This window comes from Dipodomys merriami, unplaced genomic scaffold (genome assembly GCF_024711535.1).
Source record: "Dipodomys merriami isolate MVZ:Mamm:240054 unplaced genomic scaffold, mDipMer1.0.p SCAF_1, whole genome shotgun sequence".
NCBI classification, from domain to species: Eukaryota; Metazoa; Chordata; class Mammalia; order Rodentia; family Heteromyidae; genus Dipodomys; species Dipodomys merriami.
The window spans coordinates 126518397-126531988 of NW_027202270.1; the positions used below are offsets into that span (position 1 = coordinate 126518397).

At 39.6% G+C, this 13592-nt stretch overlaps 1 protein-coding gene across 22 annotated transcripts in view; it reads right to left on the minus strand.

Annotated features, from left to right (window-relative positions):
- Ttll5 (tubulin tyrosine ligase like 5) overlaps positions 1–13592 on the minus strand; it is a 242939-nt gene that overhangs the window by 39309 nt on the left and 190038 nt on the right. For all 22 annotated transcript variants that reach the window (XM_070029485.1, XM_070029462.1, XM_070029431.1 and 19 more), the window contains one exon: positions 4787–5001. In XM_070029485.1, the coding sequence (XP_069885586.1) occupies positions 4787–5001 (215 nt within the window). The remainder of the gene's footprint in view (positions 1–4786; positions 5002–13592) is intronic.

The window sequence follows — 13592 nt, forward strand, 5'->3', positions numbered from 1 at the left end:
CATTTAGGATGATGACTCTGCATTTGCTGTACAGATGGACTGGTAGAGACAATGGCACAAGTGGTCTCTAGTGGTATGAAGCCAATTCTGGCTTGGCCACTGACTGCCTTTGTAGCCTTGCCACACTCGTAATCCCACACCATGCCTCCATTCCTTTATTTCCCAACATGAAAACTTTATAATTACATATGTTGGAAATGCAGAAGAGCCAGAGAAACCTAAATTTAAGGATGGACACGTCACAGATTCAATCATGTTTCTTTAGACTACATGTAATAAGAGGCTAACAGGAGGACTGATAATAGTTAATCTCTAATTTGACAGCTTCTACGCTCATACTAATATAATAACTCCTGATTAGTTTGTCCTAGAATCTCCTCACTGTAATGGCTCACATGATAAAAAGAAGATATATAAAGTATATTATGTATGTTTTTATATTCTTCTGACATTAATCTCTGAGCACTGTCTATCATATTGCTGACCTCACCCATGTTTGGGGCACATTAATGGTATTTGGTTTTACTGGGCTACTTGGCTCTCACTGCTTGCCTTCCTCTTAATCCTCCACAGCCCTTAATAGATTCCACTGTCCTGGGTGCTGACACAGAACAGTAGTCATCTTCAATTTCCACTGAGCTCACTCTGATGTTGAGGGAAAGGCAATGAGCTCTGTAGAGAAAGGGAATGAAGTTAGTCTGACCCTCCTTTTCTGTTTCCTTAGCCCTCTTCATCCTCACCTCTCCTATTCTACCTTTTGTTGGGACCAGACCCAGTGTCTCACACATTCTAAGTGTATGCTCTACCTCTGAGCCAACAAGCCTGGCCTGTCTGGTTCCTTTAGTCAGAGAAATCTCCCAAGTTGTAACAGCTTTGGCCCCTTTAAAATTAATCTGCAATCTATGAGTTTTTCTGAGTAAACTTCAGTCTCCTCAGATGGGATTCTTTCTCCATATTTCCTGGGGAGTATCAGTATAGTTAAAGGTAACATAGAAAGAAGATAGTTGGGATGCAAGTTCCTAAGGTAACACGTAAGCTGTCAATCCTCTTAATTTAGCCTACTTCTTGGACTATAAGAAATAGTTTAGAAAGGAAGGTCTGAGGAGGTCGAGAAAGGCTACTGGCACTATGGAAATAGTCAAAGCAAGCAAGAGAGAAGTGAGGAAAGAAAATTCTAAATTATTCTCTTCATGGAACTGGCAAACAGGGTATATGGAAAGGAAATATGAGTTTGAGAACCTAATAGTTTGAGAACCTAATAAGAATTGCTGGGCCAAGAGAGGATCAGAAAAATGGCTGCAAAGCACCAGGATTAAAAGACAAATGTGCTCATAAAAAAGCTTTCAACGGAATTGACAAGCTATTTTGGTTAATTATTCAGTAGGGACAGTGGTTTCTGTTTTACAGATGGGAAAATGAAACCTGCATTCAGAAGGCGACTTGAAAATTATCATAAAGAAATAGGACCCCGCTGTTGTGATTCTCAATTCCCTGTGCACCAAATCCACACATTCCATCTTTTATGTTCTATTGTTCTCCGAACACAACCCTCTAGGATGTGGAAACTTTGATGCTCTTGGAAATTGCTTCTCTATCTATCTAATGCCAACTTCTGTGCTAGAAGAAGTTTGAAGTTCAACCCAAAGACACAGGGCTTGGCATGGTCAAATCCTCACTACAACTTCTCATTAGCTGTGTCTCCTGGGGCCACTATGGCATTCCTGAGTGTGACTCAGTCCCACCAGTCATTACTGAGGGCTCCTGATTAATCTGAACCAGGCTAGAATAAAGGCTACAATAAGATCCAAGCAAATGAAACAATACATTTGGGAGGCAGAAATAAAAAAAATTTTTTTTGAAAAACTTTTGAAACACAGTCTTGGTATTATTCATAACTACATCTAATACTTGTTTAGCATCTATTAAGTATTGGTGCTGGTAACTGTGCTTGACATTCATTAACTCAATTGTTTTTCCCACCAAGAGGCAGGTGCTATTTATATTTTAATTTTAAAATATGAAATGGAATCACAGATATGTTAGTTAAGCTGTTCTGTTATATAAGAACAACTATCTCTTTAGAAGAATAAAAATACCTGGAGGATTCTGGTACTCAGGATCTTCCAGGGGTCATAAAAAAAAAATCTGGATTCAGTCACTTCAATGATCCAAGTAAAGTAAAAGTACAGATCACAATAGCAATAACATACTAAGGGTTATTTCCCATGGCAGGGGAAGATGTTAACAATGGGAAACCTGGGTGAGGGGTACATAGAAACTCTCTGTACTAGACTTACTACTTTTCTGTAAACCTAAAATTAATATTAAGCTTATTTAAAAGTGTATCTGAATATTTAATAGAGGGAGATTTTCCTTGAGTCCATTCAGATGGAAATCTATTCTATTTCTTTTTCTGAAAGCTAGAATACTTGAAAATATCTGTGGGGCCTTCACAACCCCGGACATTTTCCATGCAGGAGAATATTAAGGTCCCCATTAGTGCTAACTTAGCTCCACAGGCTTGTGCTAGAGTTTTAAAGGCAAATTGGAAACTATTTCCTGGAACAGTGCCTCACAGCATGCCTTTTGATACTTGGATTATATTTCTTAAAGTCTGAAGAAATCTTTGCTTTTTTCCTCCCTTCTGTGAATTTTTGATGTTGAGCTGTTTCCGGTTTTCCCACACTCCTGCTTGTCATAGAGAAGAAACCACAAAAATGCAGCAAAGCAAAATTTGTACAAAGGGCTGCAACTCCACCTAGGAGGCTACCACATCTTCTGCCAGGAGAGAGAGCAGTTGCTGCCCAAGTTCACCTCCCCAACAAGTCCAGTCCACCAGCCAGCTACACAGGCCACCAAGGGCCATCATCATCTCCCCACCAGTCCACCAGCTATCTCAGGGTACCGGCAATAACTTGGGAGTCCACAAACAAGGAGCATACTGGCAGGTTTAACAGTTACTTTCAACTCACTGATTCTCTGGTTACTGTGGGCCTCTCCACTCTGCAGAGGACAATGTGGCTTTAGCATGTATCCGAGGGTGACTAAGGCCTGTTGGTTGAGTTCTAGTGTGAGCCAGGCTTTATATACATTTATCTCTGTTCATATTTATCCACTGACTTACAAACTACTCTGTCCTATTGTTACAAATGAGGAAACTGAGGCCAAGAAATTAACATAACTTGCCAAAGGTATCAGGTTAGTGATGTTAGGGATGTGAATGGAATGCAGTGTGAATGGAAGTAGTCTGGCTCCACGGACTATACCATTAGAGATTTAACTCCTCTTTCCAGGTTGGGAGGACATACAACTTCCTTTCTATCCATCTGTTATCAGTATTCAACCACAGGCTGTAGCATTCCTCATTACTGCTCTGGAGAGATCTGCAGGCATTACAATGCCAACTCTTCTTTGAACAGTGCTTGGTACTTAGCAGGCACAGAGTAAGTATTTGCTGGATAAATGAATAATGGTAGCAATAGGATTAAAAGAGCCGTAAATAGATTCTTTTCTATTTGAATATAGAATTTGATTCACCCATTAAGAGAAAAAAACTATTTTCTAGACCCTAGGATTCTTTCTTAAAACTAAAATTGAACTTAGGAAGGATAAATTAATGAGGAGCCTTAATGTGAGCAAGTATGTAAGGACCCTCTAGGGTCTATATAGCAGAAAATGCCTGCCTCCACCACATACTGCTGAAAAGTCCTTGGTTTTAACCTGGAGAAAGGTTGCTAAAAGCAAATGGCTTTAACAGTCTGTTATAAGTTCACTAGCTAAAACAAGGGCTGGAAGGAGAGTGAAGGTGTGTGACAATAATTTGATTTGTGGAATTCTTTTTTTTTTTTTTTGGTAGAAAAAAACATAAGACTATAAAAGGTACAAGAAATAGTGTTTCTACAGCTTGTGGACTAATGTCAATTAATTTAATTGTGTAAATGACCTTAATCTTGTCTTTCCATTCAAAGGCCTAACCTTGAATCAACAAGTTGGTCCTGGGGTTTGCTTGAGCTCAGGGCCTGGGTGCTGCTGTCCCTGAGCTTTTGTGCTCAAGACTAGCACAATACCACTCCAAGCCACAGTGCCACTTCTACTTTTCTGGTAGTTAATTGAGGATAAGAGGCTCATGGACTTTCCTGCATAGGCTGACTTAGAACTGTGATCTTCAGATCTCAGCCTCCAAAGTAGTTAGGATTACAGGCATGAGCCACTGGCGTCTGACCTGATGTTAAATTCTTTATGAAATTAAAATGATTTGATTTTGTATAGTAACTAAGAGAAGATACATGAAGAATACTTAAATGTTTTTATCTAAGCTTACAGATCCTGCCAGAGGACAACTCTCTTCTGTCACCTGGGGAACCTAAAAGAGCAACAGCTAGGAATGTGGTAGATTGCTTGCCTAGCATTCATGAAGCCCTGGTTTGATTCCTCAGTACCACAAAATCAGAAAAAGGCAGAAGTGGCACTGTGGCTCAAGTGGTAGAGTTCTAGCCTCGAGAAAAAAGTTCAGGGGCAGTGGCCAGGCCCTGAGTTCAAGGACTGGGGGGGAAAAGAAAAGAGCAATAGCTGTCCAGCCATAGCATTGTCAGTCACTAAAATGCTGCCATTGCTCCCAGGTGATAGCAATTTGGAGCCATGGTTGAGTCCAAAGTTAACCATTATTACCCATCAAGTATTCTGGTTTTCAATCCATGTGGTCTTAAAAACTTCATAAAAACTACCATTAGCTTAGAATTAATACAATTTTGAAGAAATTGAACAGATAATGATCAGAAAAACTTACTTGGAAGCTCTCTGGGATGTTGCCTTTCTGAGCATTTGTTTGTGATTAGATGGGGGTTTAGGGAGCAGGGAGGAGGAACTTGGAGGTGGCACCACTTTTTGTGGCAGAGTGGTTGGCTTCTGGCCACCAGGTGTGGCACTTGAAATTCTGCAGCCTGCACCATTATTCATTGTCCATAAATTGGAGCTAGGGAATGTTTGGTTGCCAAAGATTGCCTGTAAGCAAGAGAGAAAAAAAAGATTGACTGAGATTCACTTCATACCCATTTTCTGTATGTAACTAAAATCCTAAAGCCATGCAAAGAGCAAAAGAAACTATTAAAACAGGTCTAGGATTCAGAGAAGGGAGTCTCTTGAAGCTGAGTTGTGGTTGTCTTGTTGAAAGGACACTGGCCTAGAAGTCACTGGCCATGGACATAAAAAACCATTTGGTTTCACAGTCTTAGCTTCCTTTCTTGTTAAATTCAGTGAATGTTTAATGAATGTTTCCTCCTTCTGGGTGTTAAGTACCAGAAACAGAGTCAAATTTGGGACAAGTCCATCCTAGCATTCTTAACTCTAGATAGTTTGAAGTTGGAAGAAAGGGAAGAAGCCATATGGCTAGGGCACTATGAGCCAACAGACTGCAGAGATGAGACCAGGACAAAAAGCAGACCATACAGGGCCTTGAGGATTGTTTCTAGAATTCTAGCATAGTAACATCCTACTGACTGAAAGACTAACATAAAATTTATATTTGATCAACTCCTTTGTACCAGTAAAGATAATCTTAAGCCAGGCACCGGGGGTCACACCTGTAATCCCAGCTACTTAGGAGGCTGAGATCTAAGGATCTCGGTTCAAAGCTAGCTCCAGGCACGACAGTCCATGAGACTCTTATCTCCAATAAACAACCAGAAAACTGAAGTGGTGCTGTAGCTCAAGTGGTAGAGCACTTGCCTTGAGCTGAAGAGCTGAGGGACAGCACCCAGGCCCAGAGTTCAAGCCCCACAACCAATACCCCCCACCAAAAAAAAAATTAGGAATTGTTAAGTGTACCTTTGCTATTAGTATAGTGTTTGAGGTTTATAAAGTACCTTCTTTATACTGTTTTATTAGGTATATCCCTGGGCTAGCAAGTATGCCTTTTTATAAATTTGGATGCCCTTTTATAAATTTACCAAAGTCAAAAGATAAATAGCATGCTTGGGTGCTGTCCCTCAGCTTTTCAGCTCAAGGCAAGTGCTCTACCACTTGAGCCACAGCACCACTTCCAGTTTTCTGGTGGTTTATTGGAGATAAGAGTCTCATGGACTGTCGTGCCTGGAGCTAGCTTTGAACGGAGATCCTCAGATAGCCTCCTAAGTAGCTGGGATTACAGGTGTGAGCCCCCCAGTGCCTGGCTTAAGTATATTTTTTATTGTCTTTACTGGTACAAAGGAGTTGATCAAATAAATAAAAATTTAAAAATATATATTATATATACACACACACACACATATATATATATAATATACATGCTAAAAAAAGAAAATAACTTTAAAAATTGCTTACATTAATATGTGAGTAAAAAATAAAGTAAAACTACTATATGAATACCAGTCATTATATGAATAAAAAATCAACACAAAGGTAATTTGGCAAGAGGATAGACCTACAAATAAATGTATAAAACCTCCACAACAGATCAGGGAGGTACATAGATCTGCAGGAGGTAGAGGCATACTTTCTTTGAGTAGATACTGTACAAGTTCTTATACCTATTTACTTCATTAACAGTAGGGATTGTGTGTGTCACAAATTTGTTACTAGTCCTTCAATATGATCAGTACTTCTGCCAATGTGTATCATAAAAACATGAAGCCACATTAAGAGAAAAATAATATAATCAATGAAATACATAGTACTTTTAATTAAAAGCATTTGTGTATGAGTATGTGTATGCTGTACTGAGGCTTGAACTCAGGGCTTCAAGTTCCTGCATGGCCTTTTTGTTCAATGCAGACACTCAACCATTCAAGCCACAACTCTACTTCTGTGAAAGCATTTCTTGAAATTGGCTTCTGTTGGTAGTTATGATATGCTAAGATGGGAGGAATGGAATTTTCATCATGCTAGGCCTGGTAGAATGAGATGAGAGCTCCAAAGAGATTAACCTTTTACAGGAGAAAAACAAAGGAGGGATAACAATGCTCCATAGGAAAAGTACTCATTGCCTTACTCATGTAACTGTAATCCCTCTGTACAGTATCTTTACAATAAAAAATATTAAAAAAAGAAAGATTAACCTTTTAGTTAGGTGTCACTAATATTACTTTTGTCCTTTATATATTTGCATTGTTATTAATTTGTTTTGGTGCTGATCCTGGGGATTGAACCACAATCTTCAGATCCAAGCCTCCTGAGTAGCTAGGATTACAGGCATAATCAACCAGATCTCAGCTCAATTTTAATTTTTTCAGATTTAAAAGATGAATTAGGAAGATTCAGAAAAATGTCCACTGGCCCTTCTCATGCCTTGGGATGTCCCATTTCCAAGAAATGAGTCCAGAGGTCTGGGGAGGCAGAAATAAGAAGAATGGAGGGATCTCATGTGGAGATCTTTGATTAAAATGCTTGACAAAAAAATAGGTGATTTGATAGTTAAGAGGATCTAAGGACTTTTAAACCAAATGCTCCCTCACTTCAGCAAACTACCTGAAGGATAAACAAAAGGACTTTATTAATTCTTCTTCATGTCTGACCCAAAAAGAATTTTTAAAAAAACATGTGAATATAAGAAGGTTTTTTAGTGGAAGGCCATGGAGTCCAGATTGCTTAGCAAACTTCTATGGTACAGTCACTAAAGCTCCCAGAGATAAGCCAAGCTTCTGGGACTAGTTCTGATACAAACCCCTTCTTTTCAACTTCAGTTTCCCTACCTAAGGTCCCAAAACCTATGGGAGAGGACCAACAGGCAGGAGGAAGGGAGGCAGGAATGTGCTGTCCCAGGGGATGCCTCGTGTAAGAAAGCAAGAAGACCAAAGTCAGAATGAGGGCTGAAGAAATCAGATGTAAGAACACTATGCTTCCTCCTCCCATTTCCTTTCCTTTCTTTCCTTTTTCTTCCCATCCTCTTTGTTTGTGGTGCTAAGAGATTGAACCCAGAGCCTTGCACATGATAAGCAGGTATCCACTAATGAGCTACATTTTATCCACAAAATACTCTTCAGTGAGGAATATCTGTAATGTTAGGAGGAAATTGCTATCAATAAGAACTACTCAAAAAATGTACCATGGAGACAACTTAACTAAAACCATATTTCCAAATTCATCAATTTTTTCTTTTTATCAAAATCTTTATGGGATATCTAAGTGACAGAAAGAAGAAAGAGGAGAAAGGACAAGTTTTGAGAACCATGTTTATAATAAGCACCTATTCTAATTAAAAGAAGGGAAACCACACACACACACACATGCAACACACTAATACACACACACACACACACACACACATGTATTTGCACAGGGCAATTCTGGTAGGATATACCAAAAAATAGTAATTTCCATGGCAAAGAGCTCTTTAGGGATCAAGGTAGATAGAAGTGGGATTAATACTTTGCTATTAATAAATTTGTATCTTAAATTTTATACTCTGTAGTTACTTATTATAAAAACATATCAATTATTTTAAAAAGAGTTGTGATAGCATTTAAGCAGGTAACAAATGAGCTCTGAGCAGAGTGAAAATAACTATGTGAAGCCCCAGTTTCAACCAGTGGGGTGTAGAATTTGCTACAGACTAGATTTGAAGAAGAGACTATTTAGTCTTGGCTACAAGAGGCAGAGAGAGACCCAGGCTAAAATGGAAAGAACATGATTTTTTTTTTTTTTGTCAAATGTGCCTGGGCTCAAAGAGAAGTCTGGTTACTCACAAACTGGGTGATCTGCTCAAGTAAATTAACCTCTTTGAGCTTCAGCTTTGCTTTCTCATAAGCAATTATAACTGCTCTGCTGGATTGTGGGATACTGAAGGAAGTTCAGTCTAATCCAGCATTCCATTAAGGTTTCTTGAAATAAGTTGGAGCACTAGGCACACAATGGATACCCAAGAATTTATCCATTCCTTCCCAAACCTCCCCCTCATTAACTGAAGGATGGGATGGCATACAAGCTACCTAGAAGTAATCCTTTGTGAATGGTAGTTGGTTATGCATTTTTCCAACATCTTTTTCTGGTCTTACAATGATACTCACTAGCTATGAAAGCAAACTCTTAAAATAAAAACATATGTTTAGGATCCCAGATAATTTACTCAATCCTCTCTTGCAGAAACATTTTTCCCTCTCCTGAACCCTTATAAAATTTTATTTGCATGTCTTATCACAGCTTAGCCATTCTCCCTTTGCACTATAACCACTGATGAATGTACTGCTCTTCTGTACAACCCAAGTTGTACATGAGTGGTTTGTACATGGTTGTGCCCAGGTGCTAAATAAACATTACGGAGAGACCAGCAAAATATCCCAACTATTATAATTTGTTAAAGCAATAACTCAAATTTCTATACAAGAAGACAGGCAAATGTGTGCTAATATATAGATGTAATTTTTAAACAGCACCATTTTCTGGATTTTGAATAGTAACTATTACATTATTTTAAATAAGCTCTTGGTAGATCCTAAGCAAAAATAAGTTCCTCTTTCTAAAGGTGTAAATCTTGTGTGAAGACCTTAGACTTTAATATTCTATGTAAAGTCAATCCTTAATTTTACCTAACAACTGAAGTAAGTTAGGGCTTAGTGCTTAGGAGACTGACACTTGCCTGGATACTATCCTTTTACCTGTTCTTCCTAAATTTTGATTCTGTTTAGATAATGCATGCTTAGCTTGAAACAACAACAACAACACAATCTACTCTCTTTTGTCTTTAGAGATAATCATATGACACAGTTATGGCCCATGAGATGTTTTAGGAAAACTCTTAAAGAAAGCTTACTTGGTTGGTTCCTATCTTTTTTCCCTTACAGTTCTTCCTAATGGAGAACACAGAATTAGCTAGAGATGGGTCAGGCCCAGAATGAAAGGATTCACTGTAGAGGATAGAGACAGAAGGAAAAGTAGGTTTCTGATGTCACCATGGAGTCTGAAAGAACCTAGCTTCAGGTTTCTAATCATATGAGAAAAGTCCCTGTAACTTGTTTATTAACCCATTGATGCAGGGATGGGGGATCTTGTTACAAATGGAATCCTGCTATGAGAGCTGATTCTCAGTCTACCACACATTCAAACTTGCTTAAGCCTCAATACAACAGACAAGAAGCAGATCCTCTTTCCAGTACAGTAAAAGGCTCTACATTATGACTTGTAGTGGTCAACACAGTGAGTGACCACTGAAGTGATTACAGTTGTACACCACCTGCAATCCTAGAGTCAGTAATGAGATGAGTCCTCAGGTGTCCTGGTAAAGCCCAGGTTAATCAAATTTGATACAAAGCAACCTAGGACAACACTGGGACTATGTTAAAAGTGGGCATGTCTCTGAATGAATTTAGACAGGCAAACATGAGCCTTCCTGTGTTCCCCTACCCTTTCTTAGCCCAATCCTGCAACTCTACTGACCACAGATTACATTAACTGTTTTGTCCTGATAGTCATTCCAAAAGGACAGAGGTTCTGTGTATATAATTTCCAAGTGAACTGTGGATACAGGTTAGAGTCAGGCAGAGACAGTGTGTGAACTGTTCCCGTGTGTCCTGGAGTGACAGAGCTGGACGACTGAGGACTGATTCTACTGACCTGGTCAATATATACATGACTCTTGCTGCTCTGCTGGGCATGTGTGGGAAACAGCCACACTGCAGCAAGAAGGCTGAGGAAACCACAGTTTGAGGGTTGGCATTGTCCCAGGCAAAGGACTGGGAAGGCCCTCCTCCTGCCACCACACAGGGCGCTCGTGGGTGGGAAGGAGGGATTTCTGATAGAACACAGACTGCTGCTTGGAAGGTCACAAGGAAGCAAGATTTGGATTCTCATACCAGAAAGATAATACTAGTCAGAGATTAAATTCTGTAAGCAAAAAAAAAAAAACCTTCCAGAAAGCACTCCTTTTAGTTTTCACTTAGGCTTGCTGGAGGGGAACAGAGCTGACAACTCTCTCTGTAATAAAAGAGCTCTGGTAAATTCACTTTCGAGAACCAAGGGAGATAAAGTAGCAAATTTCGATCTCTATTTGAGTTGGTCGATGTTGTTTTGTATCCCCTTTCATACTCTGGTGGGGCAAATACATGAGACATCATTGTCTCCACAGTTGATTCAGCTCTAATTTGGATAGTGTTCCTATTACACAATATACAAAGTCACAGGTAATATGTTAACATACAGGGACAACGTGTTTTCTTGATTATGTAAGCCACTAATCACTGACCTGACTACTACAGGCTGATGAGAGCTGTTCAGTGCTAATACACTTTGACTTTTGTGTAAGCCTCTGATGCTAGAAAACTCTGGAAACCCAGCGAGGGTGAGGGTAGCTGTTCACATACTTCCAAAGGCCTTTGTCTCACTGTATGGTGTCCTTGGGGGTCTTCCATTCGCAATGTTTGTCAGTAATGACAAGACTTTATTTTTATCTTTATTTTTCCTTTGATTATTATATATGAGGAACAGCTTATGTCTCCTTAAAAAAAAACTGGGCGGGCTGGGAAGATGGCTCAGTGGTAGAGCACTTGCCTTGCATGCATGAGGCCCTGGGTTCGATTCCTCAGCACCACATAAGCAGAAAAATCCAGAAGTGGTGCTGTGGCTCAAGTGGTAGAGTGCTAGCCTTGAGCTGAAGAGCTGAGGGACAGCGCCCAGACCTAGAGTTCAAGCCCAGGACTGGCAAAAAACAAACAAACAAACAAAAAAAAAAAACTGGGCTACATACTAACACTCTTTTCATGAAAAGATAAAGATGAAGAATAGGAAGAAGAGGAGAAAGTCCTTCCATATGTTAAAATATGAATAAACCTAGAGGATATTATGATAAGTGAAATAAGCTAATTACAGCCAGACGCTGGTGGCTCAAGCCTGTAATCCTAGCTACATAGGAGGCTAAGGTCTGAGGACCATGGTTCAAAGCCAGCCTGGGCAGGAAAGTCTGTGAGACTCTTTTTTTTTGGGGGGGGGGTCCAGTCATGGGGCCTCAACTCTGGGCCTGGGCGCTGTCCCTCAGCTCTTCAGCTCAAGGCAAGCGTTCTACCACTTGAGCCACAGCGCCACTTCTGGCTTTTTTTCTTTTTACTTATGTGGTGCTGAGGAATCGAACTCAGGGCCACATGCATGCAAGGCAAGTGCTCTTCCACTGAGCCACCTTCCCAGCCCCTGTGAGACTCTTATCTCCAATAAACCACTAGAAAACCAGAAGTGGCACTGTGGCTCAGGTGGTAAAGTGCTTGCCTTGAGCTGAAGAGCTCAGGAACAGCGCCCGGGCCCAGAGTTCAAGCCCCATGCCCGACCAAAAAACAAAACAAAAAGAGAAATCCTACATTATGCTACTTTTGTAAAGTACCTAAAGTAATCAAAACCATAGAAATAGAAAGTAAAAATGGTGACTATCAAGAGTCTGGGAGAAGAAGCAAAAAAGGAAGGATTTGTTCAGTGAGAATAGAATTTCAATCGATTTTTAGAGATGTGTGGCACAATTTACAATAATTGACAATACTGTATGGAAAAATTAAAGATTATTAAGAGCGTAGATTTACATGCTGCACACAATAAGGGCAGCATTTATTGAGCTTTTGCTATGGTCAGCTTTGCCCTATACCATTCATCCTACCAATCACCTGAGGTAGGTCACATAAAAGAAACCAAAGCACATAATCAACAGTCATCTATCTACATTGCATAAATACTGAGTCGTGATCTGGAAATTGCACCCATGGGGTGTGGCTGAGCCCAGCTACACCACACTGCCTTCTTTATTTATGTTATGATGCTGACACCCTTTTTAAAGTGGATTTATTTAAGTCTCTTTTCCAAAGCAATATAAAACAAACTTGTTACTATGTCTAACTCTTGCCAGATGCATACAGATAGCAAAGATTTCATTTGCTTCTCTCTAAAATTATTCTTTGTAGAATAATTTGTAAACAAATCTGTTAATTGTTTTAAATACTGAAGATACATATAGGAGACTTGGTATGAACACCTTTAATCCCAATATTTGGGAGGCTGAAGTAAGAGGATTACAAATTTGAGGCCATTTTGGACCACACAGTAAATTCCAGGTCAACTTTGGCTATATAATGAAACTGTCATTAACAACAACAACAACAACAACAAAATGGCTCTTGCCAGACACTGGTGGTTCATGCCTGCAATCCTCGCTACTCAGGAGGCTGAGTTCTGAGCATCACAGGTTTTGAAGCCAGTCTAGGCTCCAAAGCCCATGAGACTTACCTCCAATTAACCACCAAAAAGACTACACTAAAACTTGGCTCAAGTGGTAGAGCACTAGCCTTGAGCACAAAAGCTTAGGGACACAGTGCCCAGGCACTGAGTTCAAGCTCCAGGACTGGCTCACATGTGCAAGGACACAGGCACACAGGTGTGTGCGTGCACACAAACACACAGGTTCTTTTGTATATGAATATTTTTAGTATACAGATATCCACAAATGCATACAAATTGAGCCTTTCTTTTATACTTGTATCTAAGAATGTAGCAGTGCAAAAGCACAGTATATCTAAATGACTGTGTATTTTTGTGTACACACATGTATACATATTCACTCAGAGTGAATATCCATTATCTGAAATGTTTGGGGTTGGAACTTTTTCAGATTTTTTATTTTTATTTTTTTGCGT